We start from the raw sequence: 21,855 nt of genomic DNA, 5'->3' as shown, positions 1-21,855 counted from the left end.
TATATCAAATATTGTTGGCATTTTCCGAGTCGACATGGAGGTGACAAGAATTTAAGATCATGAGAATACATATTTATCAGCGTTGTAACAGCATTTTTTTCACCATTGAAAGTCATTGCTGCTAGCATCTTATCAAATAGATAATAGAAAGCCGGGCACTCAACTCAATTGTAAACATGTTAGTTGGTTCTAGTATGAAATCCCCGCTACAGTTAATTCAATCGAATTCATCCGATTAAATTCGAATTCGACGGACGATTTGCGCTACAAAGTCAAATAAATATCACCATAGTACTGTCGTAAATGGTGTGGAAGCAGTACCATCGGCCGGCTTACTGCGTTTGCGTTAGCTCACACTTGTCGTTTGGTCACAGGCAGTGATGGCTTTTGAGGTGGGGAGGTTTACGGTCGCCTGGGGTGCCCTTTTCGAAGAACCTCTTAGGTTTAGGCGTTTTTTCCAAGGATTATATCGAATAAATGTGGAAATACGTGCACCAATCAACAAAATGATTCGCTACAGATGTGTCAACCATCATCAAATCTCTGCATTTGCTAGAAAAGTCCATATCCCGATAACCATCATGTGTCTGCATGTGGTAGAGTTACATAGTTTCGATTTAGTCTATCCTTGCACACATGCAATAATAAATATGGCCTACTCCAGTGTCTGGCTCAAACCTCGAGGTGGTGTGCTGGCTTATTACTAATGTCAGCCGATAGCTTTCCGGATTAGTGTGGTTTATTTACCCTGCAGCAGTTGTATCGCTATTTTAATATTTCGCGGTACATGCTACACATTCTCTACATGAAGACATGAGCTATATAGTTAACTGGGTCACTTCTTTTATAATTTGACAATGTACGATAAAAGAAGGCTCTGGAGCTGAGCAATTCAATATTTAAACCCCCCTCAAACCCATGTTATAGTGTCATACTCATGACGTAATTACGTTCCATACAGTGCAGAAATAATAAGTTGTTACATAATTATAAGGGGAATTCTCGCTCAGGGCCCCCATTCGTAGGGCCACCACAATTCATAGGCAATTTTACGGCAATTTTAGATTAGTTCTCCTAGCGCTAATTCTGAAAAATAAAGACACTCTACTAATTATGAATTAAAAACATTTTTGTGTTTATGGCCCTGTAATCCCTAAAACTAGACTCGCATTTTGCATCGTGACAAGGGCTGGGCAAAATCGAGTACCTGAGTGATCCGATTCTGAATCACGTAAAATGCTTCGAGTCGAGTCGAGTATTCGAGTATCACTCATTATGACGTCATAACAGAATGTAATATGTCAAGTATCAAATGTGCACCTTTTATGCAACCACAGAAAATATAATGCCAGGTATCCATCACATTAAAGATACTTCGGTAATTCTTCGACCATACCGATTTCGTTGCACTTTGTGACAATGTTGTGGGATGATCATGGCTTCGAAAATGTGTTATTTTAACTAACGCACCTAGCTTTGTACTCTATGTTTCGTACGTTGTGATACGGCCAATCGAGGTTTCAGGGCTTCCACAGTGGAAAATAGTATCGAAACTATAATTCTCGTCGATAAATTACCTTTCAGTGGAGAGGAGCGTGTAATTTCATTACTCGAAAATATCGTCTTTTACTACTCGACTCGAATCATTAAAATTATTACTCGATTCAGAATCGAGTACTCGAATCATTGTGCCCAGCCCTAATCGTGACTGAGTTCAGTATTATCACAAAACTATGCCAAGACAGTGAGTTCTCAATCGGTGGCGCGGCAATGAGCAATGCGCCTGTAATTCTAAGTTCAATCGCCTGCGAAAGGTGTCTGTATAGTGTTATTGCGAAACATATAGCAAAGAAGTTTTACTGACACATTCTACTTACACTTTAGCCTCATCCAATGCGGCTTTACAATGATTGTCATCGGAAATGCATTTGGAAAAGGATTCTGAGTCAGTCAAATAGTCACAGGCTATCAAGTCCGGTGCATCAACTAGAGGGAAATGCAAAAAGAAATCAATAATTCAATTGCTACTGATGTCAATGAATAAAATATATTTAGGGGGATTAAAGCACTTTTCAATACCGATCAACATGAAAGTAATAGATCTTTTGATGTATAGAACAATACCATGGAAGACATTAACGGGTTAGCTTACGTGAATTTATTTCATTTCAAGTAACAGTGACGTAGTTTTCAAAATTTACAAACGCCGACGATATCATTGACAAACATTATTTGCACGATACTTACGTTTATCGGTGAACACGCAAAAAGGTGCTGAATACCCTGAATGAAAACGTGATAGATATTTCAAAATTATGTGCAATGATCAAAAGGGACGGAATTCGTTTTTAGTCTGAGCTAACACATTTTTTATCACCAATTGAATATTCAGTTAAGCCATGCATGAAATTACTGCAAAATTATGGATACGCATTTCCAAGAATTGCAAACCTATACATGGTTTGTGAATCCTATTCATTTCATTCCAAATGCAAGAAAAATCTTGATGGACATCAACATCCAATAAAGCATGTATTTTTGTAGTGGAAACCATTGCATTCAGAATTTGGATACTCATTTTGCGCAATGCCCGCAACCAATAACGGCGTGTCATCGCATATCATATGGATAAATTATGTGTGTCTTGACATCCTGACGAACCCCTTGACAATGGCTTGGTAAACCTCCGGTGTTCCGTGGAACACCAGTCAATAACAAGTGACTATATGTGATTTGTAGCTTTTCTGGAAGGAGAAATTACCAACTTATTGATTTCTATGCACCCGGCACTTTATAGTGTGATCAGACATCAACCATACGTTGCTGGCGTTTTAAAATGACGCTTCGACTGATCTGATAGCGTGTTTTTCTGCTTTGCCATTCTCAAAGATTGGATTTCCGGGGCTGCAACCCCGAGGTCTAGAAGTCCCGATGGAGTCAGTACAAGTTTAGCGGAATGCGCTTGGAATCGTCCTATTCTTCCGATAAATATGCTTAGCTCAGATACATGTGAGCCCCTTACGTGTTCAATGTACTCTTGATTAAACTTATATATTCATAAGGGAAATTTTTGATAGACCTACGAAACGGACGATTTTGACCAATGAAATCAAAATTCTGACATTTGTTGACTGTAAAAACTTAATTTAGACCAAATTTTGACCTATCTGATTACAACGAAATCTGGCTCTATGACGAATTTCAGTAGTTACATTACGACATATGGTAGAAATATTTGAAATATGTTGCAGTACAACGAAAGATATAGTTTCCTACATTCTCGCGTAGAAAGTCTCTGTCCTTACTAAGTAGCTTGCCAAGAATGGAGAAAGAACGTTCAACAGCAGCAGTTGTTGGCTGACAACACTGAAGTTGTGAGTGCGTACACTGCTATAGTGACACACTGTGTCGCTTCATTCTGACAATAGTGTATACATCACAATTTTTCTCATATTGCGCTTCTGTATATAAGAACCATGCAATGCCCACGCAGCTTGCTTCATTCAGGATATTGCGGTGCGTTGATCATAACATCATGTCAACCTATTTGTTTTATGTGAATTTTTATGATTCACGATGAGCAGACAATGGGCCGTCTACAACGGTAAGCCTATAAAGTAGGCTACAAGCTGTAGAATGTCAAATGATAAGCTCCCCGACAGTGCAATATCCACGATACTATCAGAATGCAGGTTTAAAAATATCTCACTTAGTGTATAATTTTGACATTTTTTGACCGAATGCGACAGTTTCGACCTAATTCTGACTTTTTGTACAAAGAAATGCCCTAATGATCATTGTTCAATAATGCGTACTAAAATAATAAAAATAAATAAATAATGGTTACCTACCGGTTTTTTGACAATGCTTCACATTTTCTTCATAGCTGCAGTTTGCACTGTAATCGAAAAAATTAGTCTACCACTAAATTTGATAATAGTAATATGCCTCCCTTGACAAAATCGTATCCGTTAGACTGGTAGAAAGTAACATACAGATAAGTGTACAACCGTAAGTTCAGTGATCAAATCTTTTTAACGACTTTATATATGCTAATCGATGTTTGTTTGGTAATATTTATACAAGCTTATAACAATACGGGTATCGACATTAAGTAGGCCTACATGTCGGGGATAACAATATATCAGTGGGTCACAAACTTTTTCCCCGCACGAACGATTTCAAGGCGGCCATATATGCTTCCACCGTGTTGAGCTGCCTAGGGCAGCGAAAAAGAAAATAAACTGCCCATTTTAAAGCGCAGTATATGATTTCTGTAGTGGATCAATTTGGAATTATTGTGGTCAAATATATGAATGCGGAATTTGTTTAGGTATGAAGACCTTCGCGTAGGCCTACCACTAGTGATACGCGTACCACAGGTTGGGAACTACTGCAATAAGGATATATATAAGAAAAAGAGCCTAATTTGGTTTCTTCACACTGCAATAGATGACATTTCTTGCTTACGTCACGCCACAGATTTGTTCTTTTTCTACATCAATCCTATTCGAAATGCTTGATCCCTTGCACCGAAGAAACGGCTCTTCTTGTTCTGTGATTTTATACATGTGTAAAGAAGTGGAACGTGTTTTTATACTCAAAGAGAAGCATATTCGTACCCCATATAAGTCTGTCACAGATCTTAGGACGGTTTGTCGACTGGCAAAGGCATTCGTCGGTTAAATCCGGACAATCCACTGCTCCATCGCACAACTTGGAGATTGGGATGTAGGTCGTGGAATTTTTAAAGCAGCGAAAACAAATTTTGTCAAGATGTTCTGTAAGGATATTTCATACACAGTAGTACATTGACACGAAGACATGTTGGTGAGCTCGCTCTCCGTGTTAGTCCCCGCATATGAGGGAACCTAACACGTTTTCTAAAGCATATAACGTTATGCCCGTGTTCTAATAAATCAAGAAACCTGCTGCATATCCTCAGATTTATAGTACACGTGCATCATGCTCAAATAAAGGATCGTTCGTATTGCTCCACCCCGGAAGAGGGTATGATAAATGTAGGCGCATGTTGTTCAATGCCGCCCTCTATGCCCCAGAAGCGGTGGTCGGGAACCTATGGCTCTTTTCGGTATAAGATATGGCTCTTTAAGAAATTTTCAATTTTGTAATTAATTTAGCAATATTGCAGCAACTTGTTGGTAAATTTTCATGACCGCGAATGTAATTATTCCCGTAGAAGCACAAATATTTATTTCAAACGACAAGGCAGAAGGGTGTCGAGGGATATGGCTTGTACCATCCTCTTTTAAAAATCCCCAAATTTGGGTTGCTGTCGTACCGACGACTAATATCACCCGCGAATTCAATCAATCAACCCTAGCGCGCCTAGAAATAGTGGATTGCACGATACCCCAATTGACGAATAAGAATAGCAGACATGGTGACACTTGTAGGATATTGTAGTTTTCAAATTCACAATGTATTCTTTATCTACACAAATAAATGAAGTAAAAGTGATATTCACAATTACAAATTTATATTAAAATAACGCCATACCCAATCATTTTCTTGACTGGCTATTAGCTTTCTATCACCACCGTAAAAATGTAGGTGTGTAACGTAACGCAACGTTACGTTACGCCGAATATTTTAGGAGTCGATTAATACTTATATTTCCAGACTCAGCCCGACAATTAAAGCTGAATAATGTCGGTGATAGTAAATTCTAAGGTATTTACGATGAGTTGCGCTGTCGCAGGTGAGGCTTGGCCCGTCAATGCCTCAGCTGAGTCTCACCTCTCCTTTCGCGCTTTATTTTCGAACAATAAAAATGAAAATTCCGTGATATTGGGAATGTAAATGTTCGAAATCTATTCATTCAAATACATTGGTAGAAGATACCAATAACCATTGAAGGGTTCACGATTTCCCCTCACTCATCCCTGACGATATCTGAGACACTACATCCTTGGCTCCCCTAGCCCCACGTCACTGACGTATCACGCGGTGGGTAGGTACTGTTGTATTGACCATGTTTGGCTCCACCTAATCATACGGACAGAAAAATATGGCTCACACTACGAATTTCATATATATATAGTGACACCAATGCGTGACTGTTTTTCAATTGTGACGTAACAGTTGATTGGCATATATGGCTCTTTGGGAGTTACAATTGAAAACATTGGGCCAATATGGTTCTTCCGTCGAAGAAGGTTCCCGACCACTGCCCTAGAGTAATTATGGCACGCGAATCCCGCTCGAAGGAAGGATCGTCCTTGATTTATCCTCCCGAGCCTGAGCCAGCTTGAATACTTAAGAGTATTCTTGGCCAGTGAACTTTACCGCTTTTTAGTGCCATTGATAAAAATATTAACACTTATAGTAAAGAGTATTCTTCCATTTTGCTTATTACCTTGGTTGTCGTTCCCGCATGAGCATTCGTCCATATCTGTTAACATGAAAGGACGATAATCAGTCTTCGATATCAGAACACGATTCTCAAATGTTTGCGAATGGCATGAACGATTGTGCGTGTAGACCCTGCACACCTTTATCTATATTCATCCCACATAGTTAAGACTACACAATACTGCCTATACTAAATACATGTGCGTCTGGTTGTCTCGCACCAGCAGGATGCATACCGCTAGGTAAAGTAATAGCGCAATAACATTACTAGTACTCATGCCTCTTCTTTGTTATAAACTTGTTATAAACTGATTTACGAAATATTATGCATGCTTTTTTTCTTGAGGGGGAGAGGTATGAATTTCAAAATCAAGCTATTTAGAGACATTAAATCCCGAAGCTCGAAAATTTTTTTGAAGTTAATTAACTCTGAAAAATATGTGGATTTACGTAATACTTTTGAGTCCCCTTAGAGCTCTCTGCCGGTCCTATTGGGGAGTTTGGGGTGTGGCAGTTACGGAGCTGGCAAGAATGCAAATCGTTGAGTGCTACGAATAGTCCTGCAAAGAGGTGGGCCATCGGCGCATTATGACGTAACAAGCAAATGACGTATGATTTATAAAGAAAGTTGCTATCTCATTAAACCTTTTCATCGCAAGCCTTATTTATATTGTCTTCGAATATCTCTTCTGAAATTAGTTCTAAGACGCAAAACAAATATAATCGTGGGTAATCGTGATTACTTTTGAAAAGTAATCGTAATCATAATCGACTACTTCTTGATTTGACTGTCATTGTAATCGTAATCGTAATCGATTGCATTCGTGAAGCAATCACCCCATGTCTGATCTCTGCTTTCATATGATTTCCGATGAGAATTATCATTATCGCCCGAAAGCATGAAAGTTCTGTGAGCAGTTGTTGAACATTTTAGAAGTCAAATTATTCAATGTCATATGTTGATTTCTAAAGTCTTACTCGATGTTCGTAGCACTCACATCGGTATAAGTCTTACCCTGTTCGCATAATCCTTCCCCGTCACAAAAGTATTCTTCCCTTAGCAAGCATTGACCCACTGTATTATCATATGGATATTTCCCCGGACAAGATCGATACTGGGTGTTACCATCTGGTAATGTTTTCATATCGTCGGTTCCATCACTGAACAGAATACACCGATCAACAGTTGCGCTTTATTGGGGCTTGGTCGATTTCGCTGAGACTGTCTCGCGCAATTTGGATAGTTTAACACATACACCCGCGAGGACACGCTCCTCTTGGCCATCACCGACTACAGAGAATAAGTGCCCCCAGAAGCCGAATTTTGACCGTTATCATTGTACATCGTGTGCCATGTCTTACGCGGGGAATGTTGTTATTGTTGTTGTCATTATTGTATTATATGGTGTTTGGCTACTATGGCCTTTCACACCAGGTCTGAAGACCCTGATAAATCCATTAGCGTCAAAACTGCCTGCCGGTGACGATAGCGAATTTAGTTACTAGTAGGGATGGTGTGAACGTGAGGTTCGCGTTCGCGTTCCGTGCGTGAACCTCAGAAATTTGTAGGTTCACGTTCACAAACGAACCTTGGTAGGTTCTGCACTGTGAACCTTTTTCATATATTACAATTTTCATATTATTATAACATCTTAGGTAGCAATATATTGCATTTCAACTGCGTGCTACTCTGTCAATGGCGCTGGCAGCCTAAGAAAAATCAACACTAAACGAGCATGCAATTTGACAATCTCAAAAATGTTACTTGCTTTGTTACAAAAGTTTGCTCGAAATATCCAGTTTTCAGTTTGTGATTATTTAAAGACTCTCTGCTGTGAGCTTGTCCCACAATCACACAACTTCAAAAGCCAAATACACTACACGTAGGTAGTGATGCTTATTCAACCAATCAATGATATCGATATCTTTGTCTGATGTAAAGAATGTAGTAAGCGTACGGGGTCAATCTCGATTTCAAATGTTTATTGTATCATGAAAACCACATCCGTGTGATAGGGTTGTTGGCTACTGTTGCATAACTTGTTGATGGGGTAATATCGGTAGCAAGTATAGAAACCCGGTTTACAATGCTCAATATTTACAAAGCAATACTCAGACGCCGAAAACTGTCCGGTCTGGCCTATAGACCGCTGAGGCGTAAGCTTATATTCCGTCGCAAGTCCTCGTTGAAATTGTTGGCAAAGCGAAGAAAGATATTGATTTTATGGGATTATTATATCATTTGATTGCCCCAGTTAATATACATTTGATAAATTCAATAGGACTTCAGCATGGTGGCATTATGTGGCCCTAGTCGTCGTTAGGTATCGTGGTACATTAATATAAGCTATCACTTCACTGAAATGAAAGGTTGGAATTAGCAATATGACGTCACGTGACGTAATGAGGTTCACGTGAGGTTCACCTTTCAAAAAGGTTCGCCTTCACACGAACCTGAACCTTTCAGAGGTTCACACCCTCCCTAGTTACTAGTAGTACAATCCATGGATCGGATGACATTTTTATGAGCTGAATCGGTATGCCTAGATTCGCCAATGTCATCTTCATGTGATCGCTGTGGGTCGAAAAGCTTTCGCAATCAGTTAAACAGTGCTCGGGCGTCTCGTGACGGAGGGAATGTAATTAGGTTTAGAATGGGAACGCTGTTCATTCGAAATACCAGTGTTTATTGCCATGTATTTAATATTAACATTAACTATTAATAATATTAACAAAAAATGCTATACGTTTGCTTTATACTGACTCAACCATGTAGGTGTCATGGAACGGAATCAACGCGATACAATGCCAATAGATACCTCTAACCTTGTTATGTTGGTAAACTCACCGACATTGTGCTCTTCCATCGCAAAAAAAATCACCACGAAGACAAAATGATCCGTCGTGGCATGCGAATTCTTTTTCCGTGCACCCTGTACCTGGAGAAATATTTATCGTAAATTACCGCCACTCATGTTACTATTGTTAACAGATAAACCACGGGTTGCAAACTCAAATGTGCTCGTGGGAAAATTTCCTAGTTTTCGATGACGCCGCAGGCCGCCGATTAAAAATATGTGTATTCAACGTTTTTCCAAGTAAGCCTTGTATGACGGGTCCTTGCAGATCGGCATTCCACGCACACCGTGAACGCTGGATTTACTATTGTACCAATTCACGCCTGGCATGGAGAAAATCACATATTTGAATATTTGAATAAAATTGGTGTTTTAACTGGTAGAGAGTACGCATGATTTCTGTATATTATGAGATATAGATATCATGCGAGAGAAAAATGAATTATGTAAGCCAAATTATATCATATCGTATATTTTGCAGCTATATTATGCACATTTGACAAGCCAATCGTATATTCGAGGTCGACTCGAGTCACGATTTTCTGATGGCTCGACTTGACTCGAGTCATTTTCTAAAAATACTGAAATGACTCGATTTAACTCGAGTCAATCTATGTAGTGACTCGACTTGGACTTGAGTCATTGCCAATGACTCGATCAAGTCATATGACTCAAGACTCAGGCGGCCAAGACCGACATTTCATTGTAATTCCGAAGAGAAGTAAAGTAACCACACTTTTCGGATTTCGGATTTTAGGACTGGTTCTTGATAATACGACCAAACACTGCTAAAAGTGTAGAAAATGAGAATACTTTAAATGCGAACCATTCGATATAACCAAACAGAGTCATAAAAAATGGGTTTAACAAGACTTCAATGGGAAACTGAGCAGTCAACACAATGACTTGGACTCGGACCTGAGTCATAACACCACGACTCGGACTTGACTCAGGGTTGAATTGAAAATGACTCGACTTCACTCGAGTCAAAACTATAAACGTGAGATTGACTTGTGACTCGGAGCCATGTGACTTGGTTACAACCCTGCGCTCACGTCCAAATCACATTTTCAACTCAGGGATCATATACGGGTCATGTTGTACCAACATGAATAGGCAAAATGACGTGATAGAAGCAGACATGGGGTGATTACTTCATGAATGTAATCGATTGCGATTACGAATAATTCTGAATCACGCGATTACGATTACGATTACGATTACAGCAAAATCCGCAAGTAGTCGATTACGATTACGATTACTTTGGGAAAGTAATCACGATTACTCACGATTACATTTATTTTGCTTCTTAGAAGTTATCTTCGGAAGACAACAATGCGATGAAAAGGCCTCATGAGAGAAGTTCTTTCCGGGGCCTACGACAGGCCCCGGTCTTTCTTTTTATATGAGATATCATAGCGTCATTTCCTGTATACGACATATTATACCATTGCATGATTTACAGATATAGGCATTTCGGTGCCAGCCAATACCGCGCCGGGACACACCAAGACATGCTACCTTAGCCATAACATTGTGTATTTTTCCATTGTCCATAGCAGCGCGGGATGGTCGCGACGAATAGTATTCTCAATCTCAGCACCACAATACAAATGCGACCCGGGGCACGCACTGAGGAAAATGATGAACCCCGTATAGAAATGACAATTTCTGGGTGCGACTCACGAAAGTTTCTCGTTTAGTTTTCTTATCGTCTGCTACGTTAAGGCGATTTCAATATATTTTTACTATATAGCAGAAAGGAGGTCATGAATCAACAACATACAATACAGTAGTTATGGTTGTAAATTACGTGCCTAAATATTCGTCTTGGCGCGACTTGACAGCAAATACACAGCGAATCCATATCTCATCAAATCGGGTTTTTCAGTTCTTGTGAAAAAGCCCGGTCGTTTATGGGAGGGGGGGTCTGAGGAACTTCGCCTGATGGGGGGCCAAAGATCACCATTTTTGAGAAGGGGGGTGACGAAATGCTATTTGAATACTGATTCTAGCTGCAATCCACGCTAACATGGGGTGTAAGCGAATGGCTATAGTGACAGATCCAAATGTTGAGTATAAAATTGCGAAATAGAAATTGTTGCCCGTTTGAAGGGCTGGATGAGAATATGATGATGTAAACATAGACTTCTGGCTACAATCCACTTAATACAGATATTCCGAGCTGCCGTTTTACGAGTAACGGAGAATAACGGCTCAGTTATTATTTTTTATCAGCAGCCGTTGGTTTTTAATTCTTCGATGTAGAAATTGTCATGTTTAATTTGACGGGTAAAAAAATTCAAATCTTTGCCCGGTGGATACGTAGATAGGCCTACCGCTCGCCAATCAGCAATGGTCAAACTGCGTTTACCTAAAAGCATAACAAAACATCAATACATAGTAGGCCTACATACGTTACTATTCGAAACTACGCAGAGTGGTGATTATTATTCTGTTGCGAGGTAGTGGCGTCTGCAGCGTATTGATAACCTGACATAATGCATAGCGGGTGTTCTTACAATCACAGTACTACATGTATCTCGAATATCTATTTACTATGTGCGGGTAATTCGTTACGCAATGAAGAACCAATACTTGTGACGCAATAATTAGCAGAGGCGTTTGACAATCCGGCATTTCTGCTATCCAAAACCTGTTTTAAATCGCACTCTTCATTGCTCACGAATGTTCAGTTTGTGACATGGGCATTGCACAAATGAAAAGTAATCGTTATTTCACAAAGAAATCGATTAGATATGTGAAGTAGTCGATTACGATTACGATTACTTCGGGATTTTTGGAATGTAATCGATTGCGATTACGATTACTTGGAAATGCTGTAATCGTCGTAATCGATTACGATTACTAATCCCGATTACCCCATGTCTGGATAGAAGATCTTTCGCCGCATGGTGACATTTGGAAGTGATACGATAGTGAAGTTGGGTGCGTGTTTTCAGTCTTTTGAAGTAAATTGTGGACTGGCAAAATATAGATTTTAAATATAAAATATCTGCCATCTAAACATAGTCAAATACTTGAAAATCTAGCATGTAGACGCGGGCCGCACGAAACGTTCGGGCGCGCCACGTGTTTGCGACTATTGAGATAAACGCTAGTCATCTCCATTGCAAGCTATAGCTCTGTGAGCTTGCTTTTGTGGTACTGCTATCTGGAAAGTTATAATATCTGAAAAATCGCAATATACTGTTCAATTTCACAAATATTCGGTGACTTGCAAAATCCCCTCAGAAACTAGAATTGTTCGCAATGAGGTACAGTTAGCAAAAACATGTCATGTCTCGAGTTTTTTTTTAGTAAGGAGGTTGCCTGATTACTCCAGCACAGGGCTGGACAAACTACGGCCCGCGGGCCTCGTGCGGTCCGCAACACCGATTTTGTGCGGCCCGCGAATGGCTCAAGATACGTATTAAAATATTGATAGAATTCGTATTACTAATTACTTCAGTACGCGATAAAACTTTTTCTTATCATATTTCAACTCGATAATTTTATGTTATACTCTTAATACGGTATATTTATATTTCATTGCTTACACTATAGCCCGACCTCGAGGTTCCACATCTCAGAAAGTAAAAACGAAAATTACTTTCGGAGTGTGATTTTACATCGGCCCTCCAACAAGTTTATTACTTTTCGTGCTGCAGTTGGAAAAACTAATTCGCGCGTGTGCTAGGAGGGTTCGTTCTCCGTATGTGCAGAGGCATTTATATTCATAAAAAATAGATATTACTAGCGTATTTCAAGCTAACATGGTTATAACACTGTCATCATTGTATATCCTGGAGTTGAACCAAAAGTGGAATCAACCAATCTATAAACAAAAAACTGCTCACAGATTCAAATCTCCACCCTGTTTCAAGAATCGGGACAACCGACTTTCATCCCTACTTAATAAAATTAGTTATTGAGTTTGACCAACCTAAGAAATCTCGCCAACGTTTCTGACGAGTGTACCATAAAATCAAATCACTGGTTTTTAGGTTTTAAATAACCATATATATCATAACCATATCTTCACTATATAGTCAAAGACCAATATTGCGTTTTGGTGTAAAACCCAAAATTTATATAGTGCGGCCCGCGAATGGATTAGGATGTTAAATGTTGCCCGCGAGCTAAAATGTTTGCCCACCCCTTCTTTAGCCCGATGTCTTTGAATTGCAAAAAAGGAATTATCAAATAATAAGATTTTTTAATGAGACATTCGACGGCCTGAGCTGCAGTAGCCTATTTATTTGCATATCTGAATAGAATATTGTTAGGTTTCTTCCTTTTCTTTTCATATGACGATTTTCAGTTGGTTTGTGCGAATATAATTCGTTTTGCAAACAAATGTGTGGATGATGCTGAAAGGATTGAAAAGCACTGTTCTTAATAGTAACGTAGGGTACGCAGACCATAGCTATATGCTCTGTAGCGATGCGTTGTCTTTGTCGGGAACAGTACGTTTAAAACTTGTTCACAGGTAAGATGGTACTTTACCGACTGAATGTACAATTTTTTTAACGGGGCCGTACTTCACGCTATTCACCATTTTCATTCAGATGTTGTGTATGGTGATAAAATTGCATGTAAAGTGATGCAGTGGACTACTGTACTAATAAGGAAATTGTAGCTAATTGATGAAGCACCTTGATGAACCAATAGCAATCTAGATGAGCTATGGTGTTAGAAATTTTGCTGCGGCTCTATGGATATGGGCATTTTAAGTATGTATCTTCTCGTCAAACCTATTAATACTGCGGGGATGACCTAAGCAATATGGAGGCTATAGTTTGTTGTCCAGTCGCTCAGTGATTACTTACGAACACGCCGTACTTACTGCTTCTGCACAATCTGCTTCTGTCATGGTCCAAGTACTGGGGCAGAATACAGAGCGCCGCTCGGGCTATAGATTTTCCTCTACACAGCGTTACGTTGTCATCATTAGTCGTCGCATACTGTGGCTCATCCGACCCATCACTGTCAAAACATTTATCTGATTCGGTACACACTGATATTAATAACCTTCGTTATTGCTTAGATATAAAGTTATAAAGTTATATTTATGGCAATATCTTTCAAAACTGGTCTCGTGTACTGTATTGCATTTAAACACTATAACAATGAGTCCATGCACGCTACTGGTGTTCAAAAATACTTTTCTTTCAACAAACTTCATCGACTTAATTAAATAATCGTCACGTTACCTAAAAAATCCTTGTAAACGAAATTTGACTCAATTCAACCAATGTAGGTCGGCCACATTGAAATTTCGACCATTTTTGAACTATGAATATTTACAGTTGCAAATTTCGTCACTACGAAATGACCAAAAATCGTTTACTTTCTAAAATAGCTCTGGTTTCAGAAGTAGCGGAAAAAACGATATTTAGTGGGAATGGCTACGTGATAGCCTCTTTAAAATGACTTGGAATAGTTACTAATCAACTTGACACCATGAGACGTGTCAACAAGCATTCATATATTCCAATTTCGTAGTAACAATTTTGCAATTCATAGCTTACAATATTGCATAATGAAAGGTTACCATATCTTGGAATTCGGAAGATAGGACAATTTTTACAATTCATAAGGTGAGAATACCGGACTAGAAACTGCAGATTCTAATATGGGAAATTTGTTGAATAGAAATATTATAATAAAATAACGGTCAATAATCTATCCGACTCGACTACCGAATCACCCTATTTTTATAACGATACTCAAGTCATTTTTCCAGTCCTCCAGAATGAACCGCAAGAACGTCCGCATTACAGAGTTCTAGTCAATTAGAGCGTTTGTAGTTCAGCCTGTTCATTAGCATAAATGTCAAATTTATGAAGGAAGATGAATTTCAAGAAGAGAGGACATTTGGGCGTCCTGGGAGGACATTTTCGGTTCCCTGAATAAGGAGGAAAATCCCCAAAAGAAAGGACCATATGGTGACCATATTATAATGTAGCAGTATTAATGCGTTGAATTCTTAAATTAAAATGTCATTCAGAATTTCATCATGTAGCGCTAGCGACTGCATCGCTCTAATCTAATATAATACCTCTAAAATGCTAAAACTGATGCACACGGAAACTCGGCTAGAATAAGAACTATAAAATTTACTCCCACGTTTATCCAAGAAGTGTCAATATCATTTGAGACTGCTATCTGAAATCATTGGTATGTCAGGTAGACGAGCTGAATTTCAACGTCACTGTGTTTCAAGTACATAAACTACGTATACGTAAGACATTCTCGTGGTATCCTTGACCTTCAAATTGTCACCCTAAAACTTACCTATACTTACGATGTGCACACGACGAAAAGGGATACTTCCGGAAATGCTGCAATCAAGAGTATTACCTGCAATGCTTGGTTCCATCGCAGAACTCCGAAACCTCAATGCATGTACCTTCGTCTCGGCATTCAAACTCATTTTGCGAACAGTTTCGGGCTTGTGAAAAATATTTAGGAGATGTCAGTCCGAAATAATATTGCTATATGTCAGCGGTAGGGAACCTATAGCTCGCGAGCCATATATGGCTCTTTTGGGTATCAGATATTGCTCTTAGATAAATTTTTACCTTTGTATTCAATTTTACATTATTGCAGAAACTTGTTAGTAAGTTTTCATGACGGCGAGAATAATTATTCTCGTGGCAGCGCAGACATGTCTTTGAGAGGTCAAAACAGTGGGGTATCTAGGGTTAATGGCTCGTATCGCCCACTTTTCAAAATCCCCGAATTTAAGTTACTGTCGCAGCGGCGACTACTAACACCACTCGCGAATTCGATCCACCAACCATCGCGCGACTAGAAATCGTGGATTGCACGATACCTTGATTGACGAAAGAGAATAGCAGACATGGCGACACTTGTCGGACAATGCAGTTTTCAAATACAATATGCCTTCCCCATCTACACTGAGAAATAATATGCCTTTGAAATGGCATTCAGAATTACAAATTCAAATGAAAAACAACGCCATACTTATCCATTTTCTTGATTGGTTAGTAGCTTTTTAGCGCCGCCGTGAAAATAACCTATAGGTGTGTAACGCAACGTTACGTTACGCCGACTATTTTAGGAGTCGATCATTTGAATAATATCAGTGACTATAAATTATAAGCCATATCCTATGAGGCACTGCTTCACTTGCCTCCCCTAAACCCACGTCACTGACAAACTGTGGGTATGTACTGCTGTAGTGACCATGTTTGGCTCCATCTACCCATATGTGGGCAGAAAAATATGGCGCACACTACGCTTCCCATTTATGAGTGCTACCAATACGTCATTTGGGGTCACAATTTAAAAAATGGGCCAATATGGCTCTTCAGTCGAAAAAGGTTCCCGACCACTGCTATACGTTATGTTAAAATAACGTATGCTGTCACGGTTGTCATACCTTTTCTTGATTATAAGATACGATGTTATAATTGGATATTTATGATTGTATTCGACATATAGGCCCATTTTAAACCGGGCCAATATTCGTACATCGGATTCCTGATTTAGCAACTTCTATAGCATGCTCCGTTTTCACCAACATTTTTTTGTATATATCATGCATCTTCTGATCGTAATATTTGAGATGAATATTAATATATTTGACGGTTATAGCTGTGAGGACGTACCCTGGAATAGGAAACGTGTTTGAGTTTTATAGCAATCAACGCTCCTATATTTAAAACAAAACGAACATCTAAGTATCCTCGTTTACGCGGAGCCCACATAAACATACAAGGAATCAGTAGATACTGGGTAAGCACTTAAGTGACTATTTCCTATACTTCATCCGATTTTGCAAGTGAATAAATTGTTAGACTACTTTCGGCTGTATATCGACATATCTCGAATTCACATAACTTCATATTTATTTTTTGTAACGTATAGAACAGTATTTGAATCGAATTTTATCACGCTGATGAATGTCCCATAATATCCCATAGGAAGTATGCGATCCAGACCGAGTATAGCGAGAATGGGCGGAAATTGTAATACTGCTCTGATATTTCCGTCATCATTTGTTCCTCTTGCCACGAACTGTGAACACTGTCAGCGGCGATTGACGAAGGAAAGTCTACGACGATAAGTCACGATTTATTTTCTCAAACTACTTACTTGAAACCAGTGAAATCGTACGTTTCTTCATATTATGGATTATTATTTACATGCCTTGACAATCGGTATACTTCCACTTGTAATGGAATTTTCAAATTAAGCGCGTTACTTTTACACGTAATTGAGTATCAAAACTGACCATTTTGATGACATCTGAGTTCTAAATGTCACAAACAACTCACCTTGTATACTTGCAACGGTTACCAATAATCCGAAAGCCAGCAGGCTTAGCGTCATCGTCGTCCAAAATATATATGATTAAAATAATGATGTCCCTTATCGACCCGATATGGCAAATTTATGATATAAGTATGGTAATGCGAATGGAGAGAAATATTTGAAATTGGATATTGAAAATAGATACGACGATAGCTCAGATAATATTATATTTTTTTAGGGTTGGTCGAACTACGGTCCGTGAGCCACATGCGGCCTGAGCAAACAGTACTTGCGGCCAACCAAAGCCTCGAAAGCGTTATACAAAACATTGGGAAAATGCGTATTAAGAATATAACTTGATACGACATGATAAATCATTTTCCCAATGCATAGTCCTTCTGAAGTATTTTTTAATTTTAATTTTTCTGCTTGGGCAACTGCCAGACCCCATGGCCTGCGCATTTTGAAACAGCTCTGTTGGTAATCATTCCTGAAATGTAAAATTGATTTAATTTGGATCATGTGTGGTGTTTTAGATTGGTAACTTCAGCAAGTTTATGAATATTATTGCTGAACTTGGATATCCAATTTATGCTGTGCTAGGTAGGTAGTCTAATCCACTATATGTGCACTGCATATTGTGCAGTTAGGAACAACCATTCATAACTTCAGTTACACCTCTTCTATAATGAGTTGTTCAAAATAATCAAGACGGTGAAAAATGGTAGATGAATGATTCGCTTTCAATTCAGAATCGGCTAAAAAGTAGTTTCTGTTTTGGCGTCGAACACAATATTTGTGATTTCTCATAATATAAATCCGTTTACACAATTTGAAACCTCAAGTAAAACCATACATTCTAATTATAGGCACAGTTTCATTAACATATTAGCGGCTACATAACGCGACCGCATTAATAAAAAGTTTTAGGTAATAGTAAATTATGTTGATGACTTTTTACGCAAAATAATATTAAGAAGGCAGGTTTTGCATAGTAACCCAAGTCACTTGCTGAAGCATAGGTGACATGGTTATGATGATGTAAGTATTGTGTGACCTGAAGTTCATCCAAAATTAGAATCGGCAAATCTATGAACAGACACCGCTCATAGATTCAAATTTCCATCGTCTTCTAATAAGAATCGGCACAACCGATCAGCATGAAAACCACATTGATTCTTCCGACGCGCGGACGCTATCATCAAATCAATACATATTTTATTTCAATAATACATCCGTATTATCTTTCTGTCTTCTTTTACTATACAAGCAATTATAGGATTGCGTTTCGACATATAATCTAAATTTTACTACAGTCCGACCTGCGTATAGATTCATATTTTTTATGCGGCCCAAAAAAAATTACCTCGCCCCTGATATGCAACTTGTCGGTTGATTGCCGGGAAACGAAACGTAAATTTCCTTTTTGAAAATGTTCTGCGGCGCATCTCTTAGCCTAGCGTCATAGTCCTGCTCTATGCGCGGTAATCCGTGATCCCCGGCGGCGTTATGCTTATTTCTCTAAAATCAAGACCTTTATTGTTCTGAAATCGCGCAACGCGCAAAGAAAATTTTCATGTTCAATAAATATCCCCGCAAAAAAAAACGACTAACCAAATAATTTTGCTCCTCACCATCGGGGTGTTTAGGATGCGGCAACTACGTCTCTGGTATTAGCTCATATTACTCTTGTGAACATTGTGACCGTCTGATGTTCCACGCGCGTCGTGAAACACGGTTTCATCCCCGCATGCACGAAATCAGTTTGCGTAATGGCGTTTAGCTCCACAATAGTGAGGAATAACTGTAACCTGGATTGCGGGACGATTCTGGGCCAGCTTCAAACGTTTTTAATTTGGTTTCGATTAATGGGTTACTATGGAGAAGTTGAGAACAAAAATTTTCATGCAAGCTGTGCTTATCTCTTGTATCCTATGCCTACTGAAGTTGCGATTTCAGAATATTCAAACCAATGATACAAACAATTGATGCGACTCTTACGTTATTTAAAATGATTTCAAGGCCATACATTTTAGGTAAACTCCACTAAATCTTCAATCCATTACGATTCGTTGTTCTGGTGCCGTATACCTCCGCAGGAAGTTTATACATTGATAATAAATTGCAATTATGCCTAATTCTATGTTACAACAAAACGAGCTGCCGCAGAACCGTAAATCAACATCAAATTCAATTCAGTCCGAGGTTATTTCACTCCAACCATTTTAACGGCATACTATTATGACCCTGCCAGAATACTTGATTACTTCAGCATTACCTTCCAAGGACCTGGAACCCCAATAATAATAAAAAATCAGCATCCAATGTTGCATTGTAACGTTAGTTTGGTATTGCGACTGAACCATGCCGTCTGGGAGCAGCTGAGGAACAGCGAAAACCGCAATCGTATTGACCATTGTTGCGCGAGCGATTAACAGGCCGATTTAATATATCGCAATGCGATATTGCGATATATTACTTAAAATATCGCAGATTAGAGCCCTTATAATATATCGCAAATATCGCACCCCATCTAAACCAACCCAAAAGCATTGAAAGCACTGGTTGTGTAAGGAAAAATATCGTTTAATGCACTGCTCGTGTAAACACGCCAACAACGAATCGAGGTCCTTTCTTTGTCGAGCAAAACAAGATACCTTCAAGAGAAAAATCAGAGAGGGCAGAGTTGAACTCGTCTTTGCTGTAGTGGATCAAGGAGAAGTCTGCTTCCACACGAGATGTGGTGGGCATGACCGTTGCTAAACCAGCAGCAAACTGACGTAAGGATGCAAAACGCTGTCCAGCGGTAGCCCATACCTTGTTGAAGGACGCACTGTCTTCCACCTTCAGCAACGAAGCCTTGAATCTTAGCTCTTTGGCAACGGCCTCTTGCAATAGAAGGTGCTCATCTGTGATCCTATTGAGAAAGTTATGTTAATACACCATAATTTTTTAGTCACTGCCTTCTTTGTGACGAGGTCGAGCTGATGCGCAACTCATCACAAACGATAATACGCTTCCTTGCACAAAGATTCATTCCCTACGAGGGTCGAGAACCCTGCGGTATGGACTGTCATATTTCCAGCTCCATCCGTTGATGAACCAATCAACTTCATGCGCCAATCACAACACACAGCGTCCATGAGCTTGGTAAATTGATCAACATAAACTTTCCCTGTGTGCGAGAGAGCAAACAATGCTATGACAAGAAGATGGAACTCATTCGTGACTTCAGCGCTGCCTTCAAATCCAACAACCGATGGGAATCGAATCCTCAAATCAAGTTGGGAGTCCTGTGAAACCTTATTGTTCGACTCATCGAAGCCAATGGAGAGTGCCCACGACGCTTTCATGATTTCAGACAGCGTCTGCAAACCAATCTCACATGCAATAAGCGATATATTCGAGGCTTCTCCCGGTGATATGGTGCCCACTTTCGTAGCAGCAGCAGTCAAATTTTCTCGATCAGATCGCGCAACGTTTACAACCTGACGAAAGCTGAGAGCTGCAGCAACACAATCAAGCACATGGTTAAATTGTGCCTTGTTTCGAATGGTAACACTGTAGGATATCAGGTCACCAGCTTCGTTCTTCACCGGCGTGAACGCACGCATCGCGATGTCTCCAGCCAATGACTCTTCGGTCGAGTCGAACGACATCTCTTTGACGACGACCTCGACAATCTACTTGTCAATGGAGTATGACAACCTCCCGTTCACGTCGTCCTTCTTGAAAAAGAACGCTTGCAGCTGAGCCTGAGAGAAGAACTCTTTGAAAGCGTCCGGCGCTTATTCCTGATTATCTCTTGCTTGAATGTACTCCTTCCACTTATTCGGATGCTGTTGTTTCATATGCTTGAGAATGTTTCCTGGATTGAACTTGTCCTTCGTGAACGTTTGGAACGCCTTGGTCTTCTTGCGTTTCCGAACTGCTGCATCAGTTAGATGGGTTTCACGACCAAACACTTGGCAGAAAGAACACACAGCGGAATCAACGACGCCTCTGGCATCACGCCTTGCAACGCGTATGCCGAATCGCTCAACGTAGGCCTGCGTTCAGGAGGCATGTTGTTATATGCGGTCCTGTAAACGCAGTGTCGTTCTTGCCACGTAGCCACAATCACAGTGGCACTTATACTTCCATAGATTACATTGCTTTGTTCTTTACTTTGTCCTAACACTTACTGAGCGCAGAAACCAATCGTAACTGATCGCAGGGTAACATTTCACGGCTTGCAAGTTGCAACGCCTATGCCGAGTCGCTCAACGTATAGGCCTTCTGACATGGATACTTGCGTCCAGGAGGCATGTTCAACAGGTTAAGTAAGGAATGACAA

The 21,855-nt window shown here is 39.6% G+C and overlaps 1 protein-coding gene across 3 annotated transcripts in view; it reads right to left on the bottom strand.

Annotated features, from left to right (window-relative positions):
• The window catches only part of LOC145445663 (uncharacterized), a 48,854-nt gene extending 28,035 nt beyond the window's left edge, over positions 1–20,819 (bottom strand). For 2 of the 3 annotated variants that reach the window (XM_080323858.1, XM_080323859.1), the window contains exons 1-11: positions 17,543–20,819; positions 15,600–15,690; positions 14,083–14,222; positions 9,224–9,314; positions 7,391–7,536; positions 6,380–6,415; positions 4,623–4,781; positions 4,471–4,555; positions 3,852–3,898; positions 2,248–2,283; positions 1,878–1,986 (exon numbers count right to left, since the gene is read on the bottom strand). In XM_080323858.1, the coding sequence (XP_080179984.1) occupies positions 1,878–1,986; positions 2,248–2,283; positions 3,852–3,898; positions 4,471–4,555; positions 4,623–4,781; positions 6,380–6,415; positions 7,391–7,536; positions 9,224–9,314; positions 14,083–14,222; positions 15,600–15,690; positions 17,543–17,597 (995 nt within the window). In that variant the 5' untranslated portion in view covers positions 17,598–20,819. The remainder of the gene's footprint in view (positions 1–1,877; positions 1,987–2,247; positions 2,284–3,851; positions 3,899–4,470; positions 4,556–4,622; positions 4,782–6,379; positions 6,416–7,390; positions 7,537–9,223; positions 9,315–14,082; positions 14,223–15,599; positions 15,691–17,542) is intronic. The other variant, XM_080323857.1, reaches the window with a different exon arrangement.
• Between the last annotated feature and the right edge of the window lie 1,036 nt (positions 20,820–21,855).

Source organism: Botryllus schlosseri, chromosome 1 (assembly GCF_051294905.1).
Source record: "Botryllus schlosseri isolate E-star chromosome 1, Bs_hap1, whole genome shotgun sequence".
Classification (NCBI taxonomy): Eukaryota; Metazoa; Chordata; class Ascidiacea; order Stolidobranchia; family Styelidae; genus Botryllus; species Botryllus schlosseri.
This window is presented reverse-complemented; position numbering and strand designations above follow the sequence as displayed.